The 27,826-nt window shown below is 44.7% G+C and overlaps 1 protein-coding gene across 2 annotated transcripts; it reads right to left on the bottom strand.

Annotated features, from left to right (window-relative positions):
* Positions 1–628: 628 nt before the first annotated feature.
* OTUD6B (OTU deubiquitinase 6B) lies at positions 629–27,409 on the bottom strand. Of its 2 annotated transcripts, none has more exons than XM_008168320.3 (7): positions 27,219–27,409; positions 19,364–19,518; positions 10,370–10,465; positions 7,807–8,119; positions 5,056–5,117; positions 4,093–4,199; positions 629–3,020 (listed from the first exon to the last, which is right to left on the bottom strand). In XM_008168320.3, the coding sequence occupies exons 1-7, from the start codon at positions 27,304–27,306 to the stop codon at positions 2,936–2,938; spliced, it is 906 nt and encodes a 301-aa protein (XP_008166542.1). In that variant the 5' UTR covers positions 27,307–27,409; the 3' UTR covers positions 629–2,935. The 2 variants fall into 2 exon arrangements, with proteins under 2 accessions (XP_008166542.1, XP_023960996.1); XM_024105228.3 differs by having other exon boundaries at positions 27,249–27,404.
* Between the last annotated feature and the right edge of the window lie 417 nt (positions 27,410–27,826).

Below are 27,826 nucleotides of genomic sequence, written 5' to 3'. Positions count from 1 at the left end.
AGTATTTGAAGGATGAGACACCAATCAGAAAGTGGTGGAATATTTTGTGGCACAAGGGACATAACTATAATAATGGGATAAAATTGAGAAATTAAAAATGTGAATTGAATAGCAAGAAAGACTTCAAAGCAGATCTATAATTTTAGAAGCGTCAATGGAAATCATGTAAGCCATGCTTCAATATGCAGCAAAAAGTTAAAATACAAAATGAAACAGGGAGCGTTTGTAGTATCTAGCTGGCCACATTTCACTTAAGATGGGAAAATTCTATAATACGCTGGAGCGGATGCTACCGAAAAAAGCCATGGCAGGTACAACTGGTGACACTAAGAGATAACATTGATTTAAAAACAGGAGAAAATGAGCTTTTGGATCTCTATTTCTTTAATAGAGAGTTGTCTTCTTGAATGGAACTTGTGGTTGACTAAGACATGATGCTGTTGTAGGATTATGACAAAAGTGAACATCATTAAGTTCACTAGTTTCAGAGGGAACAGGAAGTACTGCAGAGAAATTCTGTGATAGATAATCTATTTCAGGACAAACTGATAAGTGGAAATCTTATGCAATTCAATAAATACAAATAAGTTTCTAACTTCTTAATTCAAGCAGGTTAAAGCAATGGAAGTTTCCATACATTTTTTTTTAATTTTATTTTTTTTTTGGCATGGCCCATACAGCATGAGCAAAGGTCCTTTGCTCACTATCATTAAATATTCTTTTGCTTTGTACAAGTTGAAAACATCTTAAATTGGACAAATTGTTGGATACAGACATATTCCAGAATTCCAATATCATCTTTTTCCCCTTTCAATTAGTGACCCAGGAATAAATTCTGATGAAACCTCAATTAACTGACAATTATTCACCATTCAGCTACATAAATCAGCATGTACACTGCCTAATACATCAATTTTAGGTAACGCTAAAAACAATATATTATTGTATTATGGTGAAAATCTTTATGGCATTAAAGAAGATTTTTATATTAATTCTCTCTCACTAATGAATCCCTTTCTGGTAACAGGCATTGCAAAAAAAAGTCTGACTCCTGCGATCAAGACATCAATTGGGTTCATCCAGTTGTTACAATGAATACCAAATGAATAAAGATTGCCAAACGATGTTATATTTGGTTAACACTTGTTTTGCCTGGCAGGCTCCATGCTGTGAAATTCATAATCAAACATTCTTTATGTGGGAAGACTACCTATAAAACAAGTAAATATGGCATTTGTAAAGTCCTCATTTGCATCTCTTTCAGCAAGACCACAAAGTGCTTTCATTAAATGACCTACAGAAGAAAAATAGTTGGTTTTGTGTCTTACTTTTTTATGATACATAAAGAAGGCATGAAGAAGTACCAGGAATGTCAATTTGTTTTCTGGTTTTACTGTATGACACAGATGTTTTGGATGTGGACTATAAACTCTCTCAGCCCTCAGCTAAGGGACAGCACTATTGCATCTTTAACAACTGCTTTTCTCCCCAAAAAATTTTTTAACTGCCTGAATGAACAAGTGTAAAAAAGTTTTAAACAGTCTATATAAAAAATAATTTCCTGGTATTAGCAGGCTTTCCGTATATATTTCGAGTCTTCTCTGTATGTCATAAAGAAGCAAAGCAGACAACACAAATCCAAATTTCTTTGCAGGTCATCTTTAAAGTTACTTACAAGAATTAAGTGATAATTTTTATAACTGTTTGCAACTGGCTGTATAAGGCAATGCCTACACTACAGGGACTATATTGGCGTAACTACCAGCGCCGAAGTTTTGCCGGTACAACCCCATAACATAGACATAACCTACAACAAGAAGATTTTTTCCATTGCTGTAGGAAAAACCATCTCCCCGAACGATAGTAAGTAGGTTGATGGAAGCATTCTTCCAGCGATCTAGCTACATCTACACCAGGCATCATGTCGGAATGGCTACGGTGCTCAGGAGTGTGGATTGTTCATACTGCTGAGCACCGTAGATACATTGACCTAAATTTTAAGTACAGACCACACCTGAGTATTGTAAACTGCATTCCAAACTGCAGATCTGATGGAATGGAAGCACTATAAACAGTATGTTTGGACTAGTTCACTGAGTCTTCATCTGAAATGACAACTATTGTAAAGAAAAATAAATTACAAAAGAACAAAAAGTTGAATGTCCCCTGTTCTACAGGCGGGACTATGTGGACCAGCAGTGCCATTATCAATTCTCACCCATGTTCTGTCATCTATGGCCATAAGCAGAAGACAAGACAGTTTTCAAAACCTGATTAAAAAATTAAGAGGAGAATCCATAAAAGCAGAAGTTAGGTTTGCGACCTTTTGAGTCAGATAAGGGTATGATATTCAGCATCACTGGCTTTACCTCTGGCTCTTATGTAACTAAAGTATTAGGAGTGTCCTTACTATTGTTTAAATATGTTTTAGCTATGCCCTGTTGAGACTATTAAAGCAATATCTTGACGGTCACTCCAGTCCAGAATATTATTCAACAGTCATTTAAATGCCTTAATAAAATCTCCATGATCACCATAATCTACTTGAAATGACCTAATAAGAGCCTGCAAATCACATCAACTCTTCAGTAGAAATGCACAGAAGCACGAAAAAAAAAAACAGGCTACCTGAAACATATACTATTGATCTTTCACTGTGGCAGAGTATGTTATGTAAACCAAAATACTCAAACTATGCAAGTTACAATGGCTTACACAGCCAGCATTTTAGATAATATTTTCTAAAACATGATCTAAATCAGCAGTCTAGGTACTGTTTTAAACTGCTACTTCTGATATGTAACCAAATCTTTTGTCTTTCTTAAAAGTTCCTTCCAGTTACTTTTGTTTTCCAGTCTTCTTGGGAACCCTCCACAGATGAAGAGCCCAAAGTGTCAAGCGGCACCCATTATCCATGTGGACTTATGACTGTATACTAGCTACCATTTTCTGTAGCAGTGTCTGTGAGCAGCTTTACAGAATTATAATGTTCTCCTAATCCATATGCGTGTCTCATATACCTAAAAACAAAACAAAAAAGCAATTTAAAAAATATTTAACTAAAATTAAAATATATATAATATACATATGTATAAATATACCTATTTTCTACTCTCAGATAGTTTAAAGACATTCAATTAAAGTTCAAGTCAGCATGAAAAATGTATTATCCTGGAAACCATGGAAGTTTGACTGCATGTTTTCATGAGAAAGGAGTGTTTCTTTAGTTTTGCTAATAATGATAAAACCTACATATCATTAATGGAGCTTTTATATAAAATAATATGTTAAATCCATTTATAATTGTGAATAAAATCGCTTTTGTTGAATAACTGAAGGCTGCTAACGAATCAGTCAACTGACAGAAAAGTGACGGATGTCTAAGTTCCCTCTAAACTGCCCAGCCGCCTGTTAAGCCCTGCACAGGGGCTCAGGCGGGGAGAGGAGCCCCTCCCCGCCAGCCCCAGCATGGACCTGCCCTGGACTTGCCGCGGCCAGGGGAGAGGAGCCCCTTCCTTAGCTCAGCCCAGCCCAAGCCCGCCAGAGCTGCCACAGCCAGGGAGAGGCGCCTCTCCCCCGGCCCCGAGCTGCTGCGGCGAAAGAGGACTTTGGGGAGGGGGGGGGAGGGAAGACCTCTCTCCCCACTGCAGCCCCAGGGCAGCCTGTACCCCAAACCTGTCATCCCCAGCCCCACCCCAGAGCCCTCACCCACCACCCGCACCCCAACCCTCTGCCCCAGCCCTGACCCCCCACACACACTCTGAACCCCTCAGCCCCACCCCCCACCACATGAATTTTGTCATGTACACCAATATGAAGGTCATGTGTCACACATCACCTCCATATTGGTACACATAACAAAACTCATTCTGCACATGGATGTACAAAATTAGAGCGAACAATGAGAATGAGCTTCTTTAGTTTCCTAACCTGATTTATTGATGGCTATTTTGCATTTTCAAGCCAATTCGTTCTGTAACATTCTCTAGTCAGATAAGCTAGATAAAGTATTGCAATCACTTACTATCAGTCCTTAAATACTCTCCTGTGGGAAAAACATGATTAAAAATAGGAATAAAAATATCTACTTACACTAGTATTAATGGTTTGCTTGAATATTCTTCACCAACAATAATGGGAGGAGAATCCATTTGCACTACTTCAATTGGTTTTTGCAAAATGTGTGATAGAGCCCTTAGCTTTAAGACAGGAAAACAATATGCTGAGAAGTATAATTAAATACCATGAAAAATACTTATTTCTAACACACATACCATTAGGTCAGTTTAGGCCTGAAATGTAGGGGTTTTTTTAGAAGTGAGATTTTACACAAACTTCCTGAGGTTAGTTTTTAAATTCCTATGAAAAGTTTCTATGAACCATCTCTTGCTTTGTTGATAAAAGCAATGTAGCACAGTGCTAGTTCACAAGAACTCAAGAGAGCAACTAGTCTATTTTCAATGCAGAAACGGAATGAAATGCAAAAACAAAGTGTAAGTGCTAAAAAGTTTTTTATTTCAGTTTTAATTATAAATCTCACTCTCTAATTACACTTTGCTGTATGATATACTTCACAGCACAGCAAGCTGTTGACCTTGTTTAAACAAAGAAAATAAAACCAGCTTTCTGTCTCTATTTTTTATTCTCTCCCTCCATGTTGTCAACCATCACATTAGAAACCCCTGTTCTATAAGTTTTAAAGACTTAAGCTGCTGTAAGCAATACAGACACAGACAAAACCGGTAATGCTCTAAGAAAATATTTGCCCACAATGTAAAGTTTGTCAAGAGGTTAAAAATGGGAATAATGATACCTACTTACTTTCTTTGTAAAGTGCTTTGAGATATACTGATGAAACACGCTATATAAGAGTAGGTATTGTTATTATATTTCTTTACAACTGTGCTTGATTAGGTCTCCAGAAATTTTTCTATTACAGAAAAGCCGCTTCTTTGAAGTGGAGAAGGGGCATTTCTAAGAATTTGTATCTAAAAATCCATTAATTTTCAACCACTTCAGAGTTTCATCAACAAAAATAAACAGTGCCATACTTACTTCCAGCTGACCACCCCAGGCAGCTGTGTTGACTATATCATCACAGTACTTTTCAAACTCCCCTGCAGGAGGAAAAAAAAAAAAAAAGAGAAATCCTCTCAGTAAATCTCTTTCCTGGATGTGGGTGGGAAAGATATTGATGAGATAAATTAAAAATAAATGCTGGCTTGTAAAAGTAGAACATAATGTAGGGGAATAAGAATATTTAAGTGCAGAGAAAGAGAAAACAAATAGGAAACGAACATCTACAACAAAGGAAGAAGTATAGTATGTTCTCTTGTTGAAAAGAAAAAAGAGGAAAAAGGAGAGCAAAGACAGGAAAGATAGTGTAGTAAAAATACAGGAAACAGCAAGTTATATTTTAAGCATTTCTTGAATAAATTTTATGAACAATGTGATCTTATTAAATACCGTACCCAATAAGTGGTACACAATAGCTTTAAACTGCAGAAGTCATAGCTTTGGGAGACAGCGTGCAATGGAAATATCTTTCTATCTAATTACTAGGCTTGGCTCTTGTGCAAGATAGATGTCAGATAATTTTCAGGTCCTGTAACTAGCTGCAGTTCTCCAGACCCCAAAAATGATTAGGGGTCTAGAGCACATGACTTATGAGGAGAGGCTGAGGGAACTGGGATTGTTTAATCTCCAGAAGAGAAGAAAAAGGGGGGATTTGATAGCAGCCTTCAGCTACCTGAAGGGGGGTTCCAAAGAGGATGGAGCTCGGCTGTTCTCAGTGGTGGCAGATGACAGAACAAGGAGCAATGGTCTCAAGTTGCAGTGGGGGAGGTCCAGATTGGATATTAGGAAACACTATTTCACTAGGAGGGTGGTGAAGCACTGGAATGCGTTACCTAGGGAGGTGGTGGAGTCTCCTTCCTTGGAGGTTTTTAAAGCCCGGCTTGACAAAGCCCTGGCTGGGATGATTTAGTTGAGAATTGGTCCTGCTTTGAGCAGGGGATTGGACTAGATGACCTCCTGAGGTCCCTTCCAACCCTAATATTCTATGATTCTATGTTTTTCTCCAAACTGACTGGGTTGTTTATTTCTCAGTAAACTGAAATATGTAGAATCCAGAGAACATTCCCTTCTATGCATGTCTCCAGAAGACAGTTTTAAGGCAATCCCCAATCTTACTTGCAAGTAAGATCTGTGCTCTTATAAATGAAAGGAATTAAAAGTGTAAAATTAGCTGAACTCTTCATAAAAAACACTATTAAATATGTTCTGGGTGAAGAATAAACTGAACAAAATTATACACTGCAAGACAAAAAGCATTTTCTTGGAGAAAAGCAAATTCTTCTCCTCAACAATTAAAGAAAATCAGTTTGGATTTCAAAAAGGCTATCATGGTTAAGATTTATGAGGCAAAGTGAAGGTTTATCTATTTTGATACGCACAAAATAAACCTACCAATAAAATAGAAAGGTAATTTAAATTTAAGGGTACGTCTATACCCAGCCGCTAGTTCGGCAGCTGGCAATCGAACTTCTGGGTTCGACTTATCGCGTCTTGTTTGGATGCGATAAGTCAAACCCGGAAGTGCTCGCCGTCGACTGCGGTACTCCAGCTCGGCGAGAGGAGTACCGCGGAGTCGACGGGGGAGCCTGCCTGCCGCGTGTGGACCGAGGTAAGTTCGAACTAAGGTACTTCGAACTTCAGCTACGTTATTCACGTAGCTGAAGTTGCGTACCTTAGTTCGATTTGGGGGTTTAGTGTAGACCAAGCCTAAGAAAGGAAGTTTAGCCTAAGACAAGATAGAGCCAGCCAGAAGTGCTACCGTGCTGCTAATAACACGGCAGTACCTATAATGTTGTCTCTCTCCGGGAGCTAATATGAGGAGGCAGGGACTATGAGGATGCTAGCATCACAAGAGGCGAACATGCAGACTAGCTAACTTTCACAATACTGTACTAATACTCAGCTCTACGGAACGTGGTAACTATGTGAACAACACTTGACTCCGGACTCTCTAACTGCCATGTTAAAAGGAACAGCAAAACATACCACACTTTTCTATATCATGGTTCCATGGAAGTTTAAGCTTTTATTGAAAATTCTTTTGAAGAGTGATTTTTTGGGCTATTGAAACATGCTTAAAGGCTCCCTTCTGCTAAATGCCTATTCTAGATACAGGATATCAACAGTACTACTGAGCAACTTTAAAGAAAGAGCTATTTTGCTACTGAGGCATAGATGACTTGAAAGCCATTGTCCAACTAAATTTTCATTATTTCATGCCAAAGTCAAGTTTACAATGCATGTCTCCTGGACAGCTTAATCAAAGGCATATTTTTTTCCAAAACAAGATTTAGCAAAGAGAATAGTAACATTGATCCCTGCAGGATTTCAACTGTAAACAAGATTATCCTTATGTTAGAGGTCCTATTTACATTACAATTTTAGCTCACTCATGGAACATGATTACCGCACCATTGTTACCTGGTCAAGATGTAACATGGTTCCATTTTGTATCATAGATGATATTAACTGTTACATAACCAGACTGAAGTTACTTTTCCTGCGTGTAGACAAACATCTTCAAGACATTTGCTTAGTTACAGAGGAGATTACGATCCTATCTACACTGCATGACATACAGTGTCATGGGGGGGGGGGGGGGGGACACACAACCATGCTATAACTGGTCACAAGTCAGCTACAACTGTAATACTAATAAGCTCCAGAACTACTGGTAACATTTGTAAAAAGACACTTTTTAAGAACCATTTATTAAACTATAATTCTTACCTCGGCTATACATGTCTCCTGTGTTGGGATTTGTTAGAAACGGCAGGAAATCATCAACATGACTTTGCATATACTCTGCAGTTTGACTTCTCAGGGTTGCAACAGTCCAGGAGTTTTGCTGATTCTTGAGCTGGTCTTCAATAGCTCTGTACATGCAGTGGCCATCTGATGGAATCTGTTTAATCTCCAACTGCCTTGCTGCCAATATCTGAGCAAGCCTTTGACTTTCAAGATGTCTGGCTCCTGTTAAATTTTCTATCTCAGCTTCAGCTATCCTTTCTTCTCTTTCCTTCTCCAGTGCAGCTTTCTTCTCCTTGAATGGAAAGCACAATAAAGGATGCTATAAGAGGATGTCGATTTCATATGAAAGTTATTGGAAAAATAATGTTCAAGCTCACAAGGGGTCCTAAGTGTCTGTGCAATTCTTGGTTTGCGGCTCAGATCTATGACATTCAGAATTTTGTTGCTCAGATTTAGGTCTGTGCATTACCAGTGTGCCACTGAAGGAAGGTCAGTATCTTTCCAACTAATAAATATACTGAAATTCACCCTTTAGGAAAGAATAACCTTTGTATAGTAGAATTAGCAAGTTAGACTAACACTTAACTTTAGGCACTAGCTTGAAAAGTATCTAAATCCAAAGACAGCTAATCTCTTGTTTATTTAGGTGCCTAATTTTAGGCATACATTTGAAAATTATGGCCTATGTGTCTATCTTGAAGCTATGATATAGTGAAGCATCAGTTCATGAAGCCAAATTGCAGGAACATAAGAACATAAGGAACATAAGAATTTTGTAGAGCAAATACTGAGAGACACGTTGCCTGTTTCACTAGAGGACTTTTTTTTATTTTGTAGTATTTCCAAGATTTTTTATTTTACCATCTGATCTCAAGATAAGTGGGCTCAGAAGTTAGTACTTTGATGGAAGACCTTCAGAAAAAGTGCAGAAAGAAGCATTGGCAATTTAGTAGATAGCACTCTCCTAAGTCATTCATCTTTTGGAGGAGTTATAAAACGGAAGCTCTGAATACCTGTAGTCCTTAAAAATCTCAAAATATTTTGTGTGTGAAAAAGATGGATAAACTCAGCTGCCAATTCCAGCTGAGATAATATACTGGCTACCCAAGTGTTGCCTCTGCATATTCATGCTTGTGGGGTACTTCCTTTAACCAGAACTACTCAGCTTTAAGAACCTTCTGGAAAGCAATACGTACTGTTGCCAAGCAACTTCCCTCTTACAGCACAGCATGTCATGAGATTATAAGAGGCTCATACAGGCCCAAGTGCCTCAAGTTTCTCCTGCTAAACCCCAGAGTCCAATGACAGAAGAATTCCAGGTAGAGTGAATGCACAGAGGTGACATCCTCAAAGAGCCACAGTTATAATGGTAAGTAGTATTTATTTCTTTAATAAGGCTGCTACATTTTCCCACTCATGCCAGTGGGTTCAGGAGTTCGAATTAAACAAGGAGTAGAGAAATGCCAACCCAAAGAGGTCCAGATGTCAACTCACAAGTAGTGCTGTTTAAAAACACTTAAAGCACCAAGGTAGCACCCCTTCAGATTTCTAACATCAAATCATGCAAGTAACCTACCAATTAGAGTGGGCTAAAACTCAGAAATTCTGGTTTGTGGGAAATTTTGATATTTAGTTTCATTCCAAATCAGAACAAAACACAAATTTTCAAAGTTTCCCACAAACCAGAAATTCTGAAAAATTTTATTTCAGAAACATCAAAATGTGGTGTTTCTGAAATAGAGTATGTTCCCTGGGACTCTGGCAGGTTGAAACTGACAAGAATTATGTTAATTTCAGTCAACAGCTGGCAAGGCTCCCAGCCCCAGCATGCAGACTGCTCTAGGGCCAGAGACGCTGGGCTTCTAGACTCCCTTGCCAACTAGCTCCCATGACCCCACTGAGGAGGAGTCAGCTGGATTTCCCAGGACTTCCAGACTCCCTACTGCAGAACCAGAAGCAGAGAAGCCCAGAGTGTCCTGGCTCAAGTAGCTCCAGGGCTTCCTTGTTCCCTGCACCAGACCAGAGTCCAGATTGGCTAGAGCCAGTGCTTCCAGACTTCTAACTCCATGGTAGTAAGACTGGGTGCCCTGATGGTTCTCAGGGTTTCCAGACTCCTGGCTCTAATGTAGGGACCTTGGAAGCTCTGGCATGGCATAGCTGCCCTGGAACCACTGACCCTGGATGCGCTGGGGTCCCTGACAGAGATGCCCTTAAATCACAAACCCTAGAATACTGGGGTCCCCCAGCAGCCTGCCAGGAAACCAACTTGTGGTTCAATTAAAGTTTGTCAAATCCAAGATGGGTTTGTTGAATTAGCATTTTCTGATGAAACTTTTGTCAGAAAATTCCCAATCACCTCTACCACCAAAGATGCGTTAGACTTGGTAGAGCCCATTGGGAAGATGTTTGCATTTCTTTAGGGATTTAAGTAAACTTAATGGAACTAGCAGGTGTTGAGCCTAGCCACGTGTTAGTAAACGCATACGCTGGTGTGAAAGTGCCCGCACTTCTTTGCAGAAAAACATTTAAACTGGTATCATACCCGCCTTTTCTGTGCTTTTGATATTCGAGGTTGCTGCATCTGTTGCTCTCTTTCCTCAAGCTGAAAACTTGCAATACTATCAGCCACAGAATCTACCTAGAAAGAAACAACATTTTTTAACATTTTAGTTAATCTGAGTGAGAATGGAGAATTACAACAGATCCTTGGAAATGTTTCTTAAATATGTTTCAATCAATATCAGGTTACACATTTCAGTTTAAATATTGAACAGTATTATCAACGTTTAAAATATTTTAATAGAAAATTTTTTAGCTTACTTTTATTTGTAGGAAGGCAGCCAATACTCTATCTTATTATCTATTAACTTATATTTACTCCCTGACCTAGACCCCCACCTTTTTTCTCCTTACTATCAGGAATCTTAAGCCAATTCACTTAAGAACACTTTGATTGAGAACAATATAACATAATGTGTACAGTGAAAATTACACTAAAGACAACCTCCAACAGTAGATTCTGTCTTAAGGCATAAATGGAGCCTTTACCTGATCTGCACACCTTAAAATTCAATATCATAAAACTTTAGAATTTGAGACAGTCAACATAATTAAATCTGTCAAATGTCACAAGGAAATAAGGTTACAAGTTATGCATCCAACTTTCCTGAATGTTAACCATGCGATCCAATAGTCTCTTAAGACTCTTAAATAAAATCTCATCATTAGGACATATTAGGCCAAATGGAACTGTAATGTTTTTGCCACACTTTGCAAGGTCCTCTGAACTGAGCTAATTCCCTGCATCTATTAAAAGGTGCAGGCTTTACCTTATCTCTACAGCCCTACCTCATTTACTGCACAATTGCTAAATTTCTCAGTATTGTATTCAGTGTTGTTGTAGCCACGTTGGTCCCAGGATATTAGAGAGATTAGGTGAGTGAGGTATTATGGGACCAGCTTCTGTCGATGAGAGAGACAAACTTTCAAGCTAAACAGAGCTCTTCCTCAGGTCTGGTCACAGCTAAATACAAGATGGAACAGACAGTTTGGCATAAGTAGTTAGCGTATATTCTAAGGGACCATTCATGGTGAAGTGGCCTGTAAACACCCTTGTAGTCATAGAACAAAAAAGGGGGGTTAGTGGGTTATAGATTGTTGTATTAAGCCATAAATTCAGTGTCTTTATTAAGATCATGATTTTTAGTGTCTAGCACAGGGGTCGGCAACCTATGGCACGCGTGCCAAACACGGCACGTGAGCCGATTCTGAGTGGCGCGCTGCCTGCCCTGTGAGAGGAGGAGGAGGAGGGGCCGGAAAGCGCCACGCTGGGGGAAGAAGGGAGAGGAGGGAAGCTTGGCTGCCGCAGGACCAAGCTTCTGCCTCCTGCCCCTGCAGGGGAGAGAGGTGGGGGGGGGGGTTTTTCCGGCCCCCCGCCCCACTCACCACTCTCCCCTGCGGGGGCAGGAGGCAGAAGCTTGGTCCTGTGGCAGCCAAGCTTTCCCCCCCCCCCCCGTTTCTTCCCACAACGTGGTGCATTCCGGCCCCTCCTCTTCCCCCCTCTCCCTGCCGGCGACGGCCCTTGCGAGGGGGAGCGTGCTCGCTGCTCCGTAGAGGAGGCAGAGAGAGGTAGGGACGGGCCATATCTCTCCCAGCCCCCTGCCATGAGCCGCTCAGGGCAGGTGGCTGGGAGCACCCCCACGAGCCGAGCACCCCAGCCTTCTGCCCTGCACCCACACACACACCTCCGCCCGCTGCCCTGCACCCCCACACACCCCCAGCCTCTGCCCTGACCTCCCCCCCAACAACCAGCCTTCTGCCCTGCACCTCCACACACACCCCAGCCCTCTGCCCTGCACCTCCACACACACCCCAGCCCTCTGCCCTGAACGCCCCCCCCACACCCAGCCTTGTGCCCTGCACCTCCACACACCCCCAGCCCTCTGCCCTGACCTCCCCCCCAACACCCAGCCCTCTGCCCTGCACCTCCACACAAACCCCAGCCCCCTGCCCTGCACCTCCCCCCAACACCCCAGCCCTGCACCTCCCCCCAACACCCCAGCCCCCTGCCCTGCACCTCCCCCCAACACCCAGCCCTCTGCCCTGCACCCCCACAACTCCCAGCCCTCTGCCCTGACCTCCCCCCAACACCCAGCCTTCTGCCTTGCACCTCCACACACCCCCAGCCCTCCGCCCTTACCTTGAGTTGCCCCCAACACCCAGCCTTCTGCCCTGCACCTCCACACACACACCAGCCCTCTGCCCTGACCTCGAGTTGCCCCACTCAACCTGCTGCAGGCCTAGGTGAACAGAACCCCAGGCTGGAAGTGGGCTGAGCAGGCTGGCGGCGTAAGATCAGCATTTTAATTTAATTTTAAAGGAAGCTTCTTAAACATTTTGAAAACCTTGTTTACTTTACAAACAACAATAGTTTAGTTATATAATATAGACTTATAGAGAGCGACCTTCTAAAAAATGTTAACATGTATTACCGGCATGCAAAACCTTAAATTAAAGTGAATAAATGAAGACTCGGCACACCACTTCTGAAAGGCTGCCTACTCCTGGTCTAGCAATTTAAACTCCCAGGCTTGTCTTTTGAAAGTGTTGCGCAGGTTTTCTTTGAGGAGGAGAACGGATAGGTCAGATATTGAGTGATCGCTTTGTGAAAAGTGTTCATTCACAGGTGACAGGGTGTTTTTGTCTTATTTTACTGTGTGAGTTCATTTGAGAGCATAGTGACTGTCTGGTTTCATCCACATAGTTGTTACTGAAACATTTAGTGCACTGGTTGAGGTACACCATGTGTTGCGATAGGCATGTGTAGGATGCATAAATCTTGAAAGGTGTGCTGTGGGGTGGGGGGTGCTGATCATTGTAGCAATGGAGATACAGCTATACATTTGCAGGTTTTACATCTGTTGTTCTGGCAGTGTCTGGTGCCACTTTGAGTTGATGTGTCCTGGCCTGTGGGGAGCTTGCTTCTGATGATGAGCTTGGGTTTGAAGGCCAGAAGAGATTTCTTTCAGGATGGAGTGCCCATTGAGTATGGGTTGTAGTTGTTTGATACCCCATATGGGGGCCAGTGTGGGGTGGTAGGTGACACCTAGCAGAGTGTGGTCAGGCGGGATTTTACTTCTGTATTGAATCTGGTTCTTTCGGGGTATTTGGTTGGCTCATTCCATGATGCGATTCACTTCTCTGGTGGAGTGTCCTTGTTTGGTAAAGGCAGTTTTGAGTATATTAAGTTATATATCCCAGACTGCTTCCTCAGAGTATATTCCGTCGTATCGGAGTGCCTGGGCTGTAGGTAACAAATTTCTTGGCGTGTTTAGGGTGGTTACTGGATCTATGAAGGTAGGTGTGGTGATCCGTGGGTTTTTTGTATATAGTTTTTTGTATGATTCTATTGTTGAAGTTGATTGTGGTGTCCAGGAAGTTGATGCTAATGTGGAAGTGTTCCAGAGAGAGTTTAATGGATGGGTGGTGGAAATCTATGGGGGAGTTTAAGTTGTCTCTTCAGAAGATGAAAATATCATCAATGTATCTCAGGTATATAATTGGTTTCATTGTGCATTTGTCAAATGATATACCCGAGACACATCAATATTTTCATCAGGTCATAACTTTGGCAACTCAAAACCAATTTCACTGGAATTCTCAGACAGTCACTTGTCAATAAGGACTATTTCCTTAACAAATGATCACAAGAATTTTTCACTCTTTTCATACTCTCAAACAGCTGAAAATGTTTTTTCTCAAGCTTTTCAAATCTGCAATCAGAAAATACTTAGCCTAGAAAATTTCAGCCAAATATATAAAGTTTCAGAAAGTTATAGGAGACTGAAAAAGGTAGACTGGAATGGAAATGCTAAGGAAAATTTACTACAGTAATATGTATAGTTACCTACTAGTTGCATTCCCCTAATTTAGGGACAGAAAGTCTACAAACAAGCTTACTCATACATATGACCTTTACATTCGAAAGTAGTTCTTTTTCAGTCAGTGGATTTCCAATATTGGATCTGTAACACTGTCTGGAGTGGCCCACAACCGTGAGTGCCAACCTCAGGGTAGACTGTCAGAAAACTGGGCAGGCACCCCAAACTGATGATACGTTCTATAATTAGATTTTACCAACCCTAAAAAAATGTTAACTCCTGGATCACTATAACAGTCTTAATCATGGAGTCACAGGCAGTCCCCTTAGACTCTCCAGCCTATCTTGCCACCAGGCGAGCTGGGATTAGTGATAAATGGCCACTTATACCAAAAAAAAAAAAAAAACCACAAAATATTCAGGTTGCATCCAGTCCCAAGAGACCAGTCACTTACACCAGATCAATTGATACCCTAGATGAGTGGTTTTCAACCTGCAGTCCACAGACTACCTCTAGGATTTCCAAAGGGGTCCGCACCACCATTTGAAATTTTTTAAGGATCCACAAATGAAAAAAGGTTGTAAACCACTGCCCTTAGATCCTACACTAAAGACAACACCTGTAGCCAATCTTGTAATAAGCTCTAAAGATTTATTAGCTAGGGGAAACAATATGAGAGTTATTTACAGGTTAAAGCAAGCAAGCATATATACACAAATTAGTTGTAATCTAAGTCTTAAGAGTGACAGATTGTAGTGATGTGTCAATTCAAAATGTCTTTCGGGGTAGACCCAGGGATAACCCCAAACTGCTTTAGTTTAATGTCTCTGGCCCTGTGAGAGTTCAAACAGCAAGAGATGAAAAATCTTCAGCCTTGTCTACACTATGAAGTTTTCTCAGCAAAAGTTATGCCACTTTAAATTAAAATCACTGTTGCACGTCCACACTAGCTGTGTTGGTAGAGTGCATCCACACTAACAGCTCTTGCACCGACACAGAGAGCAGTGCACTGTGGTAGCTTTCCCACCATGCAACTGGCTGCAGGGTGCTTTGGGAAGGGTTTGCAATGCCTCACGGGGCAGGTACAGCATCACACGATGCAGGTTTCTCAATCCCATTGTTCCAGGGGCATCCTAGAGAGTGTCAGCCGTTTTTTCAACTGAAGTGGGGGGGGGGGGGGGAGAGGGAGAGGAGAGTGGTGTGTCTGGGGCGGGGGAGACAGCAGGCTGACTGACCTATCCTTAGGCAGCGGGAGGGGGACCCCCTCCCCCCCCCCCCCCCCCATCAGCCTCCAGCTCAGACATGCCAAACCCACAGAAAAAAACCCACAGATATTGGGCTTGTTTTTGGCTTAATTGGTTTGCAAGTTGCTTATTGGCTAGTTTTTGGCTTGTAGCTTGTTGCTTTTTTTTTTTTTGGATCGGTTCCCGGCAAGCAGGGGGCTAGCGGGGATAAAGAGTCAGGGGTACAAAGGGGGCCCACCACAGTCCCAGACTGCATGCTGGGGGAATCTAGCTACCTAGAGTGTTGCGGTTCTTAGGGATTGGCTTGTTTTGAAATGGGATTAGCTTGATATTTGGCTGTGTGTGAAAGTCGGGGTGCTTATTTACCCCGTGAAGGTTGGCAAGTGTGCATCCAGCTCTGCTCGACAGATTCCCTCCGAGTTCTCCCACAGCCTCCTCAGTTGCCGGGAGCAGCTCTGTATGCTCTCAGTGCTGAGGAATGTCAAAGCAGCACAGCAGTCACCACCCCCCCACACACACTCACTCCCTGCAGCAGCAGTCTGCCTGCCCATGTTCCTAGTGCAGGGCAGAACAGGAGCATTCCACATCAATGAATTGCTCTTTGTTCCCCAAAAGGAGCATACTCATCTATCAAATACTTCCTGGAGCTTTGAAAGGGGGGGAAGGTGTGCATGCCCGCAGGGCAGCAGAGATCAAAACAGTGAGCCGAGCAGTCACGGCACGCATTGTGGGATACTGGTGGAAGCCAGTTATGTTGACAAAACCAACAGCAGCGTCTACACTGATGCTTTTTCGCTTTAATTTTGCCGCAAAAACTTTACGCCTCTCGTTAAGGTGGTTTTGTTTTGTCAGCAAAACAGCAGAGTTTTGCCACCAAAAGTAGTTTTGTAGTGCATACACCTCCCGTTTTGTCAGCAAAAGGCAGCTTTTGACGACAAAACTATATAGTGTAGACAATGCCTTTATGTCCACTACTTTTATTTCCCTCTTCTGGCATTCAAAATATGGGATAAGGCCTTCTACACATTCTTATCCATGAGTGGATGGAGCAATTAACAAGTCTTTTATCTTACACTTAATTTTTGATAGTCCTCCCGGTTGGGGGGGGGGGGGGGGGGGATGATTCCCATGCACGGGTTCACAAATTCAGAGCAAACATTTTCAAAGTCATAAAGCAAAACTTACATATTTCCTTATAGCATGGAATACAGTCATTACAAGTGAGATTAATGCATGCAGCAAATAACAACCATTTCATTGAGTCTAAACACTAAATACATTCTAATAAGACTAATACTTGTTTTGAACAAAACTAACAAACAGGTGAGCTGGTTCGGTTTAGCTAACGACTTACAGCCTTGGCCAGAGCTGGCACTTGAATTACCAGCATCACAGCACCCATAGAGACTGTAAGCTCCTCAATGCAGGGACTTTGTTTTTCTACTTGATTATAAAGTGTCACACACTTTTGTAATTATTTACAGAGTGTTTAAAAAGAGTGTTTAATTTTAGCAAGATTGTCATACAAGTCCACATTTTTCACAAAATATATAATTATTTTTTGAAAGTAAGAAGTATACCAGCAGAAGTATACCACCAGGTTGTAAAGATTATGTGACTGCAAATGTAACTGTTTTAATAGCAGAAAGGAAGTGTTTAAATAGACACAAGTAAAGGTCATAAAATGGAAAAACTGATAGGATTACTCCTGGGGGAATTCTGCACCACTGTGCATGTGCAGAATTCATGTCCCACACAGATTTTTTTTCTCCGCAGAAAATACATTCTGCCAGAGAGGTCGTGCAGTTACACCTTTTGCCCACCAGGGACAGCTGTGTACCAAAACAGAGGGTAGCTGCTCCCAGGTGGGAGAAGCCTGGTACAGGTAGGGCGGAGAAGAAGCTGAGTTCCTCACAGCACCCTGCCCGTGGGGCCAGGTCAGGAGGCTTGGGATATTGGAGGGATGGACAGAGTGGGGCACGTGGGAGGTCACAGACTGAGTTTCAGAAGGGCTAGTAGGTAGGGACAGACTGGGTCCGGGGCTAAATGAGAGTGGGGGTGCAGGGACACATGGGAATGGGGGAGGGGGTGATGGGACAGATGGGGATGCACAGGTACACATGGGGGTGCAAGGGCATATGTGTCTGTCTGTCTGAATGAATGGGGCTGAAGTCAGTGTGGGAGAGGCTCCCTAACAATCCCTCACACACACACACACACACACCAAACTTATCCCACCCATACCCAACAACCCTCCAGGTTCACTCTCAGGCTTCTTCCCAGCAATTACTTCCCTCTCCCTCAGCTCCTCCACTACTCCTGACGACCCCAAGCCTTTGCACTGCTTCTGAGAGGTGTAAGAAACGTGTGTCTGTATTGTAGTTTAAATGAATTATTACTCAAAGTTCAATATTAATATGCCTACTAAGGAATCTATTGGTCAAAAAACATTTCCTGAATTTTTTTTTTTGTCTATATTGTTACAGACATACTTGCTGACAGGTATTTTGAAATAACTTACCAAAATAATTGAAACGGGCATGATTATTGTGTGTTATTTTGACAGATAAAATATGAAGAATTTTGCAGAATTTTAAAACATTGTGTGCAGAATTTCCATGTTTTTGCTACAGAACATATAGGATGGGGTGGGCAAACTTTTTGGCCCCAGGGCCACATCTGGGTATGGAAATTGTATGGCGGGCCATAAATGCTCATGAAATTGGGGGTTGGTGTGTGGGCTCTGGCTGGGGATGCGGGCTGTGGAATGGGGTCAGAAACCAGGAGTTCAGGGTGCGGGACTGGGCTCTGGGCTGGAGGTTGGTGTGTGGGGGCGTGAGGGCTCAAGTCGGGAGTGTGGGCTCTGGGATGGGGCTGGGGATGAGGGGTTAGGGGTGCAGGAGGGTATTCCCAACTGGGACTGAGGGGTTTGGAGGGCGGGAGGGGAATCAGGGCTGGGGCAGGGGGTTGGGGCACAGGAGGGGGTCAGGAGTGCAGGCTCCTGGCGGCACTTGCCTCAAGCAGCTCCCGGAAGCAGTGCCATGTCCCCCATCCAGCTCCTATGCGGCAAGGTGGCTCTACGCGCTGCCCCATCTGCAGGGGTCACCCCTACAGCTCCCATTGGCCGCTGTTCCCAGCCAATGGGAGCTGCGGGCATGACACTTGGGGCGGGGGCAGCGTGGAGCAGTGTAGGAGACGGACGGGGGGACATGTCGCTGCTTCCGGGAGTCGCATGGAGCCACGGCATACATGGAGTGGGGTAAGCCCCCAATCCCACTCCCTGGCTGGAGCATCAGAGCGGGGCAAGCCCCGGACCCTGCTCCCTGGCGGGAGCGCAAAGGCCAGATTAAGATGTCTGAAGGGCTGGATGCAGCCCCCGGGCCGTAGTTTGCCCACCACTGATATAGGAAGTACTCAGAGTTCAGGCACAAATTCTTGACAGGAATCACAATACAAGAATCACACCACTGAACCTCTCATAAAAGCAGCATCAATAACTGAAACACAACTAGATTAGATACTTAGCATGAAAACATACTATGGGAGCTAAAAGTTAAATGTTTGTAAAATGCAAAGACAGACAAGAATGAGCTGCTAACACTCTTAATTGGACATATGATTTTGCTCTTAAAACTCTCTCAAAAAATAATTTGTTGATATGCTTTTTTCTATAGTGCTCATTACCCTCAGTATCTGAACACCACACAAGATTTATTGTCACCATGATCCTGAGAAAGAGACAGAGAGAGAGGACTGGGTTCAGGCCTGAAATCTATTAATCTGTGAATAAACTTTTTAATAATTCTAGCCTCAGTTACACACACACACACAGTTACACAATTTCAATGAAAGCTGATTGAGGTTAATATTTGCCCCCAAGACCTTACAAATAAGGCTAAAAATGACTGGTACCTTATTCTGCTCGGGTAAAGTTTCCTTTAGCTGCTTCAGTTCTTCCTTGTGCTTCTGTTCCATTTCTGCCTCCAGTTTGGCAACATCATCAATCAACTGTTTTCTTCTCTTTTTGTCATTCTTAGGAACAGCATTTTTCATACCTTGAATTTTGGCTGTAGGAACATCCAGTAGAATGATCAATGGTTTACCTCTAATAAATGAAATATGCTAAATTTATTGGTGCAAATGTGATTAAAATTGGGCTATATAAATAAGATAAAGATTTTGATATACCAGTATGTCATAAGTTATGCTAGGCAGTCTCAGAACCTGTTTACTACATCTTAAAACAGCTATACTTTCTGAAAGATACAGTTATCAAACCCCGGGAAGCAAGAAAATATTCCAGCCACAACCTTATTAAAGTATTTGCTACCTGTTAATCTTATAAATACTATAGAACTCAACCATAGCCTTCTCAAAATTATACGGGACTAAAATTTTCCATACTTTGCCTCAGCAAACTGAGCTAGCGAAAAATCTGTTGAAATTTGTCTGCATAACTCAAATGTCTGGAACCAGAAACTCTGAATTTGGCTTGTTTTACAATTTCTATTGAAGAAGATAAATATTCAAGACTTATGAAAGTTAGTTCAGTATTTTTAAGATAATGAACTATGGCTCCGATTCTGAAAATACAGACCATTCAACATTACACATCTGAGAAGCCCCATTGAATGCAATCAGAACTTGAACATATTTTATGTTTGCAGGATTGGGGTCTACACCCTGCATTCCAATACCCCCATACTTCAAGGATGCGCAAAATAAAAATTATGCAAATAGATTCAGAGCACTATAAGGAGTGTGGCTGAGGTTTTGATTTGAACAAATCTTGGAGTTTTGAAATCTAGATGTGAATCCTACTATCTGAGCCACTCTATAATTAATATTTAAATGGAAATCAACTTAGAAAAATCACACATCTGATTTGTTTTAATCTACCTACTATAGCTATAAATGACTATAAATGAACAGTTTGGGTTTGTTTGTGTTTGATTTTAAGTACTGACTCTGGTCCTTTGACAGTACTTTGTGTAAGGTCAGCTAACTAGTTAGTTTCCTCTTTGGTTTGGGTGGTATTTCACACAATATGATATGACTTTAAAAACCACTGGCAGATGTAGTACCCCATAATACTTAACTCTTTTTAAATTAACTAGCTTTGCGGGGATAAGATTTTAAGATTGGCATGTTTGCAAGTGGACATTAGAACTTTTTTTTGCAACTCCCTTTACCCTAGCCTAGAATAACATAGAAGACCAGACATCTTCCGTTTCTCTCTTTTTTTTTTTAAATTAAAAACAGAAATGAAGTGCAAAAAACTAATGTTAGTGCAACATGATAGCTGTGAAGTTATGGGTGCATGAGAAATTAGGACATAAAGACAGTTAAGAGTCTCAGTCCTACAGTTACATCAACAGGCGTGCAACGGTCTGATCGCAAGAGAGAGACTAAGGCTTGGAACACAATGTTAATTTGAACGAGCTCTGGTCAAGTGTAGGTAGTCTCTTGGTCTATCCAAGGCCGTGATCAAGTGTCTTGATGTTTTTGGTCTTTTGGCCTCGAGATGAAAACCTTGTCTTTGCTTCTGGGACCTTGAAGTGAAAAAATTTCCTATCTCTAAGAAGACCCTCAGTGCTTACAGGACATCACAGATGAGCAGCATCTATGGGAAAAGCAGAGCCACCTTGAAGAAAACCCGTGGAGATGCTGCTACAGGGAGGTCTTGCACCTCGAGGATGGCCTTCCAGGACATCACAGCCAGGACAAACAAACATCTCGCCTGCTCCTCAGGAGAAGGATGCTAGAAGGAAAACTTCTCCCACCTCCTCCACTGCCCAGGATCCTGATGCTGGTCGTCATTCTGCTGTGCTGGAAGGTACCCCAACCGGTGAGACCAACCTCTCCTCAGAAACCACCAGCGTGACTAAACATCTCACTAGATGCCTGCCCAGCTGAACCTCTCCATGCCACTCTCACAGAGGAACGAGAACCATGTAGCGAATCTGCTGATACGACTGAAGCCTACCCAACAGAGGGAGAAGAAAAGGAGAATAATTGCATCTATCACCAGTATCCCCTCCCTATGGACACACTCCTCTGCCCCTTCTGCTATCCTCGATTCCAGTACAGTGGCAGTCTCAGCAGACACCTCAAGAGAATCCATGGCAAGCGGATCGCCTTTCAATGTGCTCTCTGTGACCTGCCTTTCGAGACGCAGAAGAAATGCAAGTCTCATCAAGTCACCTGCAAAGGACATCTCGAACTGGAAGAGTCCAGCTCTACAGTCTATGTTGCCGCCACTTCATCTCTGTTCCGAAAGCAGAAACACCACATGCTCCAGCTCCGGCTTCCGACTACTGCATCCCAACCAACTCCCCCAGAGCCACAGCATAAAAAGGTGGTCCAACCATCTACTGAGGGAAGGACTACCCCTGCTTCGGGGACCACTGAACTGGATACTACCATTGAAAGAGTAAGTGCTTTCTCAGAAATCCCTAAGCAGGACCCCGCCAAGAGGAGGATTGGTGCTCCCTCCAGCTTATGCAAGGCAAATCCATCTCCAGATGGCTTAGTGCTTCCTCACAGCATGTCCAACACAACGTAGTCCTCAGAAGGGTCAGTGCCCCCCAACAAGTAATATCACAGGATCCTGTCATTGGAAGAGCTAGCACTACCTCACAGGCCACCCAGTGAGACCCAGCGAGTGGAGAAGCTATCTCCACTGCTCGGACCATGCAACAGGATCCCACCCCTAGGTGGACCAGCACGACCTCCAAGACCACCCAATGGGACCTTGCCCCCAGAAGGTCTCACACTGCATCCAAGACAACCCCCCAGACAGAACTCATCCAAAGAAGGATCAGCATTGCTCCGGAAACTCCCAAGCAAGATTGCATCCCTGAAAGGGCCAGTACCGCTGCCTCTAAAACTGTCCTTCCTAAAAGGACCAATGCTGCCCTCAAATCCATAAGGGAAGACACTGCCCTCGTTCCAGAAGATCCGGCCAAACAGAGTTCTCAACACCGGGAGGGAAAAAGGCAACAGGCTAATCCCACAGCAGTTTTCCAGCCTGAGTCTGCGGAGATTGAGCAGCCGGAAGAACAGAAGCCTACAGTGATGGCCACCACACCATGGCAAGTTGTTTGGATAGAGAAGTTGGCAAGGACAGCCTCCTTCGAGGACTTTGATCTCCTTGTAGACAGACTCACTAAAGATCTGTCCGCAGAAATCGTATCTGGGAGGAAGGGAACTCAGGAGAACACACCAACTGTGCACAGAGCTCCTGCGTCCAGACAGAACCACAACATCATGAGGGAAGCCAGGAGAAGGAACATCAGTCGCCGCTACGACCCAACAGCAGCATCCAGGATCCAGACGCTCTACCAATCAAACTGCTCTAAAGCTATGAGATAGATCCTCGACGGGCCCTCATCCTACTGCGCAATCCCATCCAAGAGACTATTCTCATACTTCAAGGGGGTGTTTGATCATGTAGCTCAGAACAACACACAGCATCCAGCGTGCCTTCATCCTCTACCCCAGGTTGACTATGCAGAGGACCTGGAACAAGACTTTACATCATGGGAAGTAGAGGCCAGACTTACAAAGACTAAAAACACAGCCCCAGGAAAAGATGGCATTCGCTACAACTTCCTGAAAAAATTAGACCCCAGTTGCCTGGTACTAACTGCTATTTTCAACAAATGCAAACAGTTCTGCCACACTCCCAGCTCCTGGAAGAAATCTATGATGGTGCTCGTCTACAAGAAAGGTGAGCAAGGTGACCCCAACAACTGGAGACCCATCTCTCTCTGTTCCACCATGTACAAACTGTATGTCAGCTGCCTCACAGCTAGGATCACAGATTGGACGGTGAATGGAGGAGTCATTAGCTCCATCCAGAAAGGCTTCATGTCATGCGAAGGCTGCTACGAACACAACTTTGTCCTTCAGACTGTCATCCGCATGGCCAGGTGGGCACGGAGGCAATGTGCCATAGCATGACTCGACCTGGCTAATGCTTTTGGATCGATGCCCCACTAGCACATTTTCTAGACATGAGAGAGTTCGGGATGCCTGAAAACTTTCTCCAACTGGTCCGGGAACTGTATGAAGGCTGCACTACCACCATCCGCTCCATGGAAGGAGAGACGCCCAAAATTCCTACCTGTAGCAGCGTGAAGCAGGGCTGACCCCTGAGCCCCACCGTTTTCAACTTAGCCATGGAGGTGCTCATTTGGGCGATCTCCAGTGGTCTAGGAAGTTTTGATCTATACAATAACAGAGCGAATATCCTGGCCTATGCAGATGATCTGGTCCTGATTGCAGACAACCCCGAGAGTCTCCAACAAATGCTTGACATCACCAGCCAGGCTACCAACTTAATGGGACTCCGCTTCAATGCCAGGAAGTGTGCATTCCTGCATATTGATGGCAGTAGAAGGGATTCAGTCCAGGATACATCTTTTCAGATCCAGGGTGAACCCATGATCTTCCTCGAGGACGGGCAGGCGTACCAACATATTGGCACACCGACGGGTTTCCGCATCCAGGAGACACCTGAGGATACCATCGCAGAAATCCTACGAGATGAGGCCAGGATCGACTCCTCCCTACTGGCACCGTGGTAGAAGATCAACGCCTTGAACACCTTCCTGATTCCCCGTATCTCATTCATCCTGAGGGGATCTGCCGTGGCGAAGGTACCTCTGAACAAGGAAGACAACACCAACCAGCAGCTGGTGAAGAAGTGGATGTTTCTTCCCCAGAGGGCCAGCAATGAACTGGTGTACATCTTGCACAGACAGGGCGATGCCAAATCCCTCTAATTGGTGATCTGTGCAACGTTGCCGTGATCACTCACGCCTTCCGGCGTGCCCGGATGCCACGGTGAGGAACATCACGGAGAGGATGCCATCAAGAAGCGAATCGCCAGGACCCCCTCCAACCAAGATCTCGCCACCTACCTGAGCGGCTCACTGGAAAGTGAATTTGGAAGAGACAGGGGAGACTTAGCTTCGCTCTGGACTTGTGCCCGTAATGCTACGCGATGACTGAAGAAGCATATCGGCTACCACAGGAAGTCAGTGTGAGGAACGCCAGGAGCTGGGAGTTCTGGTGCCACAGGTGAAGAATACAGATCACACAATCATCACTCTGAGAGCTAGAATCATGCTGGAGAGGACCCTGAAGGATGCCATCCACTGCCAATATGTGGAAAACCAGAAACGGAAGCCAGACCAGGGCAAGACGTTCGAGGTGATGTGCAAGTGGGATGCCAGAGAAGCTTCATCCGATTTGCCGACTGGAAGTTCATCCACAGAGCCCAGCTCAACTGCATCCCACTGAACAGAGCCGTCCGCCATGGGAATCAGGACAAGCGATGCAGGAAGTACGGCTACGCCAACGAAACGCTACCAAACACCCTGTGTAGCTGCAAGCCCCATTCAAGAGCTTGGCAGCTGCGACACAATGCCATCCAAGATCGCCTGGTCAAAGTCATCCCGCCACCCCTGGGGAAGGTTGCCGTAAACTCCACCATCCCCAGAACCGACAGCCAACTGCGACCGAACAGTGTCATCACCAACGAGGACCAGAAGAATATCATCACGGTGGATGTCACAGTGCCGTTTGAGAACAGGACCCCAGCCTTCCACGATGCTCAAGCTCGAAAGGTAGAGAAATATGCCCCTCTGGCCGAAACCCTGAGAGCTAAGGGTTACCAGGTCCAGACACGCACTGATCGGCGGAGCCCTAGGCGCATGGGACCCCAGTAACGAGCGAGTGCTGAGAGAATGCGGAATCAGCCAAGGCTACGCTCAGCTGATGCGATAACTCATGGTGTTGGACACCATCAGGTGGTCGAGGGACATCTACATAGGACACATCACCGGAGATCGGCAATACCAGGAGCGATGAGCTAGAGTGCTGATAAGAAGCACAGTCAGGAAAGTAACAAATACTTTACTCTTGGATTGTATTTTCTGAATGGATAACCAATCTAATTCTCAATTACTGAGGGATAATCTCCACTTATTGATATATTCTGCTTTCCACAACCAAATCTCTGTACAACTTTTCATGAGTGATGTACCCGAGTATTCAGATTCCAATATCTAAACTGTATTGTTAAATCTATTCACCTAAATTTGGGTTATTGCTGATTATGTACTCTATGTATCACATGACTTAAAAACAAACTTTGTATTTGTGGATAATCTAAGCACTATACCCAGACGTACAGACACTCTTTTCTCAACCTATGTATTATATAATTTTTTAACAGTAGCTTTAACAAAATGTTCTTTCCTATCTCTGAAGTTTTCTTTCTGAAACTGAAATGTAAACTAATAACTGTTCATTTATGGTATTTTGTAGTGAACTACTGCATTATAAACCTCAACTTCTGGAATTCTCACCTTGTGGGCTTCATTGTTCATAACTGCACCATGGTAGTTTTTGTACCTTATATTCAAGTTAAGTGTGGTCCATAATGCAATAAAAAAGCTACACAGAGATATGGACTGGGAGACAAATTCCTGGGCCCTAACCCTGCCTCTCAAAATGATTCACCAAGTGGGGAAATCACTTCACCACTCTGCTTCCCTTTCTTCATCTGTAAGGGTACCTCTATACTTACTTCCTGGTCCGGATGTAAGCGATCGATCTTCTGGGATCGATTTATCGCGTCTTGTCTAGACGCGATAAATCGATCCCGGAAGTGCTCGCTGTCGACGCCGGTACTCCAGCTCAGCGAGAGGCGTACGCGGCATCGATGGGGGAGCCTGCCTGCCGCGTGTGGACCCGCAGTAAGTTCGGACTAAGGTACTTCGAATTCAGTTATGTTATTAACGTAGCTGAATTTGCGTACCTTCGTCCAAAGTGGGGGGTTAGTGTGGACCAGGTGTAAGAAGAGAATTATTTCCTACTTCTCAGCAGGGTCTTAAGGTTTACATAACACCCATGAATTGCTTTGAAGTGTGACTTACATGCCGCACTGCTACCTGCAGCGAAAGCTGGCTCTGGCCAGCAGCACTATATGAAGTGGCACAGACTAGGGCAGTGGCTCTCAAACTTTTTTACTGGTGACCCTTTTCACATAACAAACCTCTGAGTGCGACCCCCCAATACATTAAAAACACTTTTTAATATATTTAACACCATTATAAATGCTGGCGGCAAAGCAGGGTTTGGGATGGAGGTTGACAGCTCGCCACCCCACACTGAATAACCTCACGACCCCCTGAGCGATCCCGACCCCTGGTTTGAGAACCACTAGTCTAGGGTCCCAGCACAGACGTGGTGCCCACCACCCTTCCCAGGCCAGACCATACGCTCTCAACTGCCCGCTCTGACTTCATGTCCAACACACACCCCTCTGCCCCTCCCCCCAGCTCCCACCATCCCCTTCTGCTGCCCCTGACCCAACACCCACCCCTCCACGACCCCCACACTCTGCAGCCACCCTTCCATCCCACCCGACCCCTGGGCCCTCTCTGTCCCACGCTCACATAGGCACCCCTGCCCCACTGCGTTCCCATGCACCGCACAGGCACCCCTGCCACACTGCACTCCCACGCCCCGCACACGCACCCCTGCCTCGCAGCGCTCCCACGCCCCGCACACACACCCCTGCCCCACTGCGCTCCCACGCCCCGCACACGCACCCCTGCCTCGCAGCGCTCCCACGCCCCGCACACGCACCCCTGCCACACTGCGCTCCCACGCCCCGCACACACACCCCTGCTCTTGGACCCTCCCTCGCCTCAAGCCCCGCGCCCGCCCGGACCCCACGGCCGTTTTTCACCCTGCAGCTCCCGTTTCTCCCTGCGCTGACTTCTCACGAGCAGCTCGAAGTCGTCCGCCGCCGACTCCTCCCGCCCGGGCTCCTCCATGACCCCGAGGCTCGAGCCGGGCGGCGGCCCCGCACCCGACGTGAGAGGGAGACGCCGCGCGCACGCAGTCGGGAGAGCGCGCGCCCGTCATGCGTTCGGCCGCTGCCCGTGGGAGGCGCGCCCGGAAGAGCCAGAGGCAGGGATCGTTCCCAGGCGGTCCTAGCGCCGCCCCATGTCGGGGTTCCGTTTAGCGATGGTACATTGGGCCCTGAGGGCTGCTCTATCGGCCTCCCGCCGCGCAGGGCGCCCGGATGTTATTCGCTGGGTCTGCCCGGGCACGGGCTCAGAGCGGGGGAGACCCGACCCGCCACTGTTTGACAGGCCAGTGAGACTAGTTCGGGGTTTGTTGTGTGTCCGCCCCTCCGCTGACATCGGGGGTGCGGGGCAGAAACACATCATCATCAACGCCCCTAGCAAACCCTGGGAAGTGTCAGAGCCACGATTTTTTATTTTTATGGCCCAGATTTCTGTTTGCCAGAAAGGGTCGTTTTTCTCTGGAGGAAAAACCAAATAAAATAAA

Source organism: Chrysemys picta, chromosome 2, assembly GCF_011386835.1.
Source record: "Chrysemys picta bellii isolate R12L10 chromosome 2, ASM1138683v2, whole genome shotgun sequence".
NCBI classification, from domain to species: Eukaryota; Metazoa; Chordata; order Testudines; family Emydidae; genus Chrysemys; species Chrysemys picta.
This window is presented reverse-complemented; position numbering and strand designations above follow the sequence as displayed.

What these genes read in the sequence shown, in the direction of transcription:
- OTUD6B (XM_008168320.3), bottom strand. Translation starts at nt 27,306, where the DNA reads ATGGAGGAGCCCGGGCGGGAGGAGTCGGCGGCGGACGACTTCGAGCTG. An exon ending in CAAAAGCACAGAAAAGGCGG is followed by an intron (nt 8,120 to 10,369) that starts GTATGATACCAG and finishes TTTCCATTCAAG; the next exon opens with GAGAAGAAAGCTGCACTGGA. An exon ending in AGCAAACCATTAATACTAGT is followed by an intron (nt 3,021 to 4,092) that starts GTAAGTAGATAT and finishes TTTTGTTTTTAG; the next exon opens with GTATATGAGACACGCATATG.